The sequence below is a fragment of the Oncorhynchus gorbuscha genome, linkage group LG16 (genome assembly GCF_021184085.1).
Source record: "Oncorhynchus gorbuscha isolate QuinsamMale2020 ecotype Even-year linkage group LG16, OgorEven_v1.0, whole genome shotgun sequence".
Taxonomy (NCBI): Eukaryota; Metazoa; Chordata; class Actinopteri; order Salmoniformes; family Salmonidae; genus Oncorhynchus; species Oncorhynchus gorbuscha.
The window spans coordinates 65,156,740-65,165,370 of NC_060188.1; the positions used below are offsets into that span (position 1 = coordinate 65,156,740).

The 8,631-nt window shown below is 45.7% G+C and overlaps 1 protein-coding gene across 1 annotated transcript in view; it reads right to left on the bottom strand.

Moving 5' to 3' along the window:
• LOC124000289 (spectrin beta chain, non-erythrocytic 4-like) overlaps positions 1 to 2,367 on the bottom strand; it is a 30,758-nt gene extending 28,391 nt beyond the window's left edge. The window contains exon 1 of the mRNA XM_046306555.1: positions 1,353 to 2,367. Coding sequence (XP_046162511.1) covers positions 1,353 to 1,481 — 129 coding nt within the window. The 5' untranslated portion in view covers positions 1,482 to 2,367. The remainder of the gene's footprint in view (positions 1 to 1,352) is intronic.
• Between the last annotated feature and the right edge of the window lie 6,264 nt (positions 2,368 to 8,631).

The following is an 8,631-nucleotide window of genomic DNA, read 5'->3' on the forward strand; positions in this document are numbered from 1 at the left end:
ACATACCATGTTGATCAAGTGCTGTTTTCACATCCAATCTATTGTATTTCTCTCTTGATGGGCCTCAATACATTGACGCAACAGTGGTCAAGAAAGCATTCAAAAGGGTACGTGGGCTAGATAAGCTAATTCTCACAGTATTGCCTAGCCCTCAATCAAATAACTTGCACTAAAAACTTTTACAAACCACACAGACCATTTCCTGGAATGGGTCCATTTATTCTAAATGGACTCTTAACCCTTGTAGATCTGAAAGGATTGGGTATGGCAATTGCTTCACCAGGCCTTCTGATTGGCTGTGTGGAATTTGTGTCATATTACTTACACCTATACCATCCTCCAGTTCCACAGGAGTGCCTTAGGTGTAGGGGCAAGGGGTCATTTTGGAATTCTGGGTTAAATCAACTGATTCAAACATGGAGCACCCACATGAGCCTCCCACCAGGCCTCTCTGCAGCAGTGTGGTTCAAGTATGCTTGTTCTTATTGGACAAGTTCAGCTAGTACCTCCCAGATTCTTCCTGTTTCGAAAAATGTTCTCTCTACTGAACACGACCCAGGTATGGGTTCTATTCACTGTTGACAGCAGTGGAGAACTGGGATGCTGGCATTGGGAGTCCCATAGGGCGTTGCACAATTGGTCCAGCGTCATCCGGGTTAGGGTTTGGCCGGGGTAGGCCGTCATTGTGAATAAGAATTTGTTCTTAACTGACTTGCCTATTTAAGTAAAGGTTAAATAAATGTTTTTGCTGTAGGCCTATCTAGTTACCATACAAACAATTTCCTATTGTACAGAACTACACTATTAATAAAGACTGGGCGGTATATTCATAAAACAAGGCCATGAATGTTGGCAGTATCACACAGGTTTGAGAGATTTGCCCACTTGCTGTCAAGTTGTTCACAGGTTTCATCCAATTTTTAATAAGAAATATTTTGAGGAGGAAACACTGCGCCAGTAGAATCCAATGTTAGTACGTAGCTGAAAAGGCAATGGAAAAATACCTTTCTTATGATTTACTGCACCATTCATGCAGAAAACAATACGGCTTTCACATTTCTAACCTTGAACTTGAAATTCTGGATGTCCTTAGTAGAAGCATATAACAAAATGTGTTTACAGTTTACTCATGGCTAAGTAATCAAAATGGAGTAATGACACAGCCCCCCCCAACACCCCATCCCCCGATGTGTCTTGTTCCCTTTTACACGCACACACACTGCTACCCCCCCATGCACACACCCACTACCCTCTCTCAATCATGTGCTCACACTACCCTCCCCCAGCACCTTCCATACACCTGCCCTCTCTGACCTCCTCCCACTATCCTCTCCCCTCCCTTCTCCACTCACCTGCTCTATCTTGGCCAGCCATTCTTTGTTGCGGGCCAGCTCGGTCATGAAGGCCTGGTGCTTCAGCCATTTCCGGTGAAGCTTCTGGGCCTCATCCCGCGCCGTGTCTCGTCCCGCACCCATAAGCATCTTTCCCTTTACCGGCTGTCCCCAATCACTCAGCTAGGGGAGATAAAAATAGCCACCATCAGGGGCCCGAGCCTGAGCCAGCCCTTCTTCTTCTCTTCTCTCCTCCTTTCCCACCGGACGTCCTGCCTCCCTGCCTGGCTCCTCTATGCCAGAGCCACCCACTCCGCTCTGCAGGGTCCTGAGTACCTGCACTGTCACAACCCACCCCAACCAGCCGCCCTTTCTGGAGAAAAAAAATCAAGATAAGCACCTCAGCAGCAGCAGGGGCAGCAGCAATGGTAGCTCAAGCCCTTCCGCTGGCTCGCCCCTGGGTCCTCATGCCCTACCCTTCACGGCTCCTGCAGTCCTTCCTGGTGCTGCAGTGCCTGCTAGCCAGTCTCAGAGAAGATAAAAACAATCAAGCAAATAGAAGAAACGAATCAACTACCCAACAGCGCCGACAAAGATCGTCACAAACATCTAAGACTCCTTTTTCGTTGTTTGGGGTGGTTTTTCTTCTCCTTGTCTCCTGAGCTAGAATAGAATCCGGTTGTTAATGGAGGTAATGATGATTTAGCATCTCCACCACGACTCCTTCAGAGAGGGCAAACCTGAGCATCCAGTGATTGCCGTTGGTGATCCCGGACGGTCTGTAGTCCTGCCTAATGATGCCGTTGTTGGGAGGATGAGGAAGAGGTGGAGTGGGATGAACAGAGTGAATGGGATGGATGCAGAGGCAGTGCAGTCAGAGGGGGAAGATAACAAGCTGTCCGCTCTTGAAATGCACCGTTGCCACTGCTGCAGAGCAGAGACGTAGCTACCGTACGCATGGGGGTTGGGTTGTGTAAGACGCTGCTACGCTATATCCTCTTCCCAGTTCTTCTTCCTCATGTCACCACACAGATCAGACGCGACTGGTGCATGCTGCTGCAGTCCCTGTCTCTCAGCTACACTCCGCTGTGTGAGAGCGTGTGTGTGTGGCGTGTGTGCGTGCGCGTGTGTGTGCAATCACAACCAGCACTGCAGTGCCGGGGAAGAGGGAGAGGGAGGAAGAGAGAGAGCGAGAGAGAGAGCAAGGAGAAAGGGAGGAGTGAGAGAGGGTGAACAAGGAGAGAGATATAGAGCTATTGGGAAAGAAGGAGAGAGAAAGGAAAAAGAAAGAGAGAAAGAGAGAGAGCCTGCGTCATCCTTCAGTGTCACCAGGGACATGTCTCTGCACTAGAAATGACTGCACTCGGAGCAGAGCAGAGCAGAGCGGGAGCAGGAGCAGGGTTTAAGAGGGAGGGAGGTGTTGTCGTTTGGAAACAGCTGAATGAGAGGGGAGGAGGACGCAGGGACACATGGCCGACAGTGCAGCTGACTGATTCGGATCACTGTTCACTCTCACCCATTTAAAGGGACCAGCATGCATTTGGTTCACCATCAGCAAATTGAGCTCTCTCATTGGCTAGCTACAGTAACACCATTTCAAGGGGTAGAAGTGTAGTTATTTTCACAGGCATAACCTGTAAGCAATTCTAGACCTCTGAAATAAATATAAACCATTAATATTTGTTCCACATGAATCACAAATGAGTCACATGAATCACAAACAGTAATATTTTCATGAGACAAATGTTCAATGACAGTTGATGTCATGTATATGGATTAGATTTGTGTAAACGTACCCAAATTATATTGTAACATCTTTCTGTCGTACAGTATGATAAAGACTATATACAATGAAAGATCATTGATCATGGTGGCGGCTCCGGCGCGGGACGTGGACCCCACTTCACAATTGTCTTAGTCCGCCTTATTGTCCGCCTCCATGGCTTTCTCACCATGGCCACCCTTATCAATAACCCCACTGGACAGAGGGGCAGCTCTGGACAGAGGGGCAGCTCTGGACAGAGGGGCAGAAGCTCGGGACAGAAGCTCGGGACAGAGGGGCTCTGGCGCCGGACAGCGGGAGCTCTGCAGCAGCGCCGGACAAGCGGGAGCAGCAGCGCCGGACAGGCGGGACTCCGGCAGCAGCGCCGGACAGGCGGGAGGCTCCGGCAGCAGCGCCGGACAGGCGGGAGGCTCCGCAGCAGCGCCGGACAGGCGGGAGGCCGGCACAGGCGGGAGGCTCCGGCAGCAGCGCCGGACAGGCTGGACCACCTGCAGGGAGGAGACAGAGAGACAGCCTGGTGCGTGGGGCTGCCACAGGAACCACCAGGCTGGGGAGACCTTCAGGAGGCTTGGTGTTAGGAGGAGCCTGAAGGACCGGGCTGTGGGGGAGCACTGGAGCTCTGGTGCCCAACCTTGGCACCACTTCCCCAAGCTGGACAACTACTCTAGCCCGGACCCTCCAGAGCGCAGGCACAGGTTGAACCGGGCTGTGGGTATGCATGGGAAACCTAGTGCCTACTACACGCACCTCTCCCTTAGGCTCCACTCCCACATTTGCCCGGCACGAGCGGAGCGCAGGCAGAGGATGCACTGCACCCTCCCAGCGCCCCGGAGACACAGCACGCTGTGTACCGGCGACCAGACCCGCTGAGCAGGCACCATACGCCCTGGCTCAATGCCCACACTCGCATGGCACTTTCAGGGGGCTGCCCTATAGCGCACCGGGCTATGGGCACGCACTGGTGACACAGTGCGCTTAACCGCATAACACGGTGCCTGACCAGTAATGCGCTGCTTATAATAAGCACGAGGCGTGAGCTCAGGTCTGCTACCTGGCTTAGTACCACACCTCGTCTGCCCCCCCCCCAAAATGTTTTTGGGGCTGCCTCTCGTACCTGTCGCACTGCCGTGCTGGCTTCGCCAACATCATTCTCCTGTAGCCCTCCTTGCACTGCTCCATCGAATCCCAGGTGGGCTCCGGCACTCTCCCTGGGTCGACCGCCCACATGTCTATCTCCTCCCAAGTTGTGTAGTCCAGATTCTGCTCCCATGTCCATTCCTCCTGTGATGCTGGCCTCCTGTGTTGTTGCTGCTGCTGCTGTCGTCGCTGCTGCTTACCACACCGCATGGTCCGAGTTGGTTGGGTGATTCTGTCACGGTTTTCATATGGTGAAGGAGAGTCGGACCAAACTGCAGCGTGTATATTGCGATCCATGTTTAATCACACAACGTAAACATGAATAAACACAAACACTACAAAACAATAAATGAAACAAAAACCAAAAACAGCCTATACTTGTGTCAACTAACACAGCACAAGGCCATCAAGACACTCAGTACAATCACCCACAATACAACCAAAGAATATGGCTGCCTAAATATGGTTCCCAATCAGAGACAACGATAAACACCTGCCTCTGATTGAGAACCACTTCAGACAGCCATAGACTGACCTAGAACACCCCACTAAGCTACAATCCCACTATCTACACACCACATACAAAAACCCATGTCACACCCTGGCCTGACCAAATACATGAAGAAAAACACAAAATACTACGACCAGGGCGTGACACTATAAGAGCATAAGAACAGGATAAGCAATTTGAGTAACTTTACCCCGAGTACTTTAGGGTATAATTTTTTCATAATTAAATATATTCATAGCGCCTATGAATTAAAGTGCAGTCTAAAGAACATTATGGACCTGTATAATGTTATAACTACATCACAGCTAACATTTCTGCTTTATTATGATGTTCCCTGATGCTGGCAGCATCTACAGTATTAGGTGACAAATCTTGGCCACATTGTAACGATCTATACGTACGTCATAAACATGACATTATGGCTACATAGAGCATTATTAAAGCTTAATTCATCTTGTTATAGTAGTACCTTGTATGTCAAGGCCAGTTAGCCTTGAAATATGTGATTGCATTATAATATATGATATACTATAGGCCAGGCTCCAGTCCGTCATTGCCGTCACCCTCCCAAATGTTTATATCTGTCCAGATTGCATAAAGGCAGTGGCACCATATAATGCCTCCTCAATGGCATCAGCTGGATCTTTGTGTTCAGTGCATGAGATGGGTTCGATATGACCTGTCTGGCCTGTCTGATGATGGTCTCCTCGAAAATGTCCTGGACAAGAGGAAGAAAGTGTCATGCATATAATCTTCCCTGCTGTCTTGGTCAGTGTCAATATTTGGGCCTATCAAAACAATGCTGCCACAGGAAGTGCAAGAGCAGTCGGATGCGTGAGCACACATTCTCCATATGGGTGCGCCAGCACAGCCCACTGTCAATGTGGACCCCCAGGTATTTGTGTGAGTTCACCTGCTCAATGTTCTCTCCTTGTACCTCTATGGGGCTGTGGTCCCCAATGGACTTAGGGTCAAGGATCATCTCCTTTGTTTTTTTTCTCCAAATACAGTTGTAGGTGATGTTCATCAAACCATCTGTCTAATCCTTCAATCTCTGCCCTGTAGCCATTGGTGTAAGAGCCTTTGTTTAAGAGCCCGAGGAAACCAATGTCGTCTGTAGCTATAATAATATAATAATAATATATGCCATTTAGCAGACGCTTTTATCCAAAGCGACTTACAGTCATGTGTGCATACATTCTACGTATGGGTGGTCCCGGGAATCGAACCCACTACCCTGGCGTTACAAGCGCCATGCTCTACCAACTGAGCTACAGAAGGACCATAATGCCATGTTGCCATGTTTTTAATGTGTTTATAGTTGTGCAATGTAACCTATGCGTTATAATATAGCCTAAAATACAATACAGTGTGTTATAGAAATCCTTATTCAAGGCTCAGAAACAAGCCTCCATCAGCATTACCACATTTTGCATTCCTGGTGCCACAAGAGGGCATTGTTTCTAAAGGTTTTAGTAAATTACTAGTAGACAATGCATATTTTGTTATCATTTGTGAAAAATAATAACAATTTGTCCATTGTCAATTTTTTGGGGGTGTTGAATAAAACGTTCAAAGTAAATTCTAAATGTAGACTCAAGTTGAGTAGATCTTTGGGTTAACTAAATAATTTAACCTTGGCTTCTATTTACTGAAGTCAAAAGTAGCAGGCCACTTAGCCACAATCATGGTTAATATTTTCCCCCCATATAACTGAAAAACATAAATAAAGAGTCACTTTCTCATCTAGCAATCTCTTCACTGAATGGGAACTTCAACACTTTTAAGTAATGTCACACCGATGTCAACAGCCAAAGGCAACAAAAGGTCATGACCTCCACTGGAGTGACCTGGAAAGTAAAGCTGCAATTATCAATAACTGCCATGGTTAGTCGGCTAAATACTTTCCTTGGTGTGCTAAAGATATACAAACAAGTTCCTAATCCTTCTTCTGGTGTGTGTGAGAAGAGGCTGATGACTGCATGAACTGAACAACTTGCAGCAATAGCAGAATGTGTTCTGTGGTGCTTCTTTTCAAATGATGTTATACAGTTGTATACCATTTGTATATTGGGTGCAGTGGTTTGTGTGGGAACAGAGAACTGGAAACTAGCCTACAGACACTTAACCTTGACCAGTGGTTCTAACACTCCAAATGGACCACTTACTGATAACCCAGCATAATTACTGAGTAGTCCTCACAAGGAATGCACCATGAGCATGCTACCTCTGCCTTTGGAGTTTGTCTTCAGCTAAAATCCTCTCTTTATAAGCTGACAGACATACAGACAATGGGAGTGTTTTACAGGAGCTGTCTATGTATCATAAAGCTTATGTAACGTATCATTGACATGACATGATACTGTACATGGATAAACTGAAAAAACAATATACTTTTTTTGTTCAAGCAATCAATCAGCAATTCACAGCACATGATTCTGTTTGGAAGATCCTAGTAAATGCCTTATCACATGATTTCTCATGGTTTGTTTTTGTTTTGTATCCCCTTATAACATTTTCACATGTGAAAATGGCCGTTTTTATACGTCGATCTTAAATTTCACACGTGAAACCATATTTTCACATGTATTACATGTTAACTCTAGTTTTTCACAAGTGGGGAGAATAACATGTTTTCACCTCAGACGTTGCGGTTTCACATCTTAAAATCTCACTTTCACATGTGGAATTGCAAGTGCACACGTGAAATTCAAATGTGCAGGTTCACATGGAAGAGAACACTACATGTGAAAATCTCACTTTCAGATGTGGGATTGTATTTTCATTTGTGAAAAACAATCATATACGTGAATATCATATATGCAGTTTCATATGTGAAAAACATTATTAATTAAGAATTGCAGCTTTAAACACCTTTAATAGAGTACTCATGTTATTATATGGTGCATTAAGCTAGTGAGCAAGTAACATTTGTGCCATTAATATCAAGCAAAACTTATATATTTTAATTTGTATATCTCCTCATACGAAATATTTGATCTCAAATCCAAAATTCTGGAGTATAGAGCCAAATTGAAAGTTTTAGCTTCACTGCCCAAATAAATACGCAGGGGAGTATACATGCTGTTCCAACGATCATAAAGACACCAGTCACACAACCAGGGGACTCTGCTCTTGCAATGCAACAATAAGCAGGTAGACAAAAATGTTGGGCATCTTTAGTATTGAAAGATGTCTTGAAAATTATTCAATTTTTTTATGTAGAAGACTAATTAATTCGGCCTACCTGCTACCTGCCCAACCCTAAAGGTTTTCTTTAATACACAATGTGACCACAAATACTTATGAGATAACACTTATCATTGAGGACTCCAGCACTGTTTTCTGCCATGCCAGAAAGATCTGGTTACCATGGAGAAAAAAAAACATTGAACACAGCAGTGATATTCAATTACAGTATTCTTAAAAATAACTCTATGATCAATAGTCAACATTTTGAGAAACATCCTGAGTATGACACTTTCAGTGTTGAGTTGTGTGTGCTGAAGATGCCATCATCTTTATTTCCACTCAACATTTCAGATTTTATGGCCGGTGCGCTATCTGAAAGAGATTACAGCAGCCGAACATGAGTAACTGCCAGTAATTTCAGACAGAATGATTCACAATGTTGCACGTCAGTAACCTTCCAAGTTTTCACGTGTTGTTTAGAACATATTTAGAGGGACCTTTTGATGTACTCACACTGTATCACACTGAGCTCTGTCTTGGGAGACAAGTATCCCTCAAGTTTGGTAGGTTCTCTCAACACGCAACTACTGCACACACAACCCCACCTCAACACTAAACTTGACAAAACTACATGATATTGAACTTATCTTTCTGAGTGTGTATACTGTATGTATGTC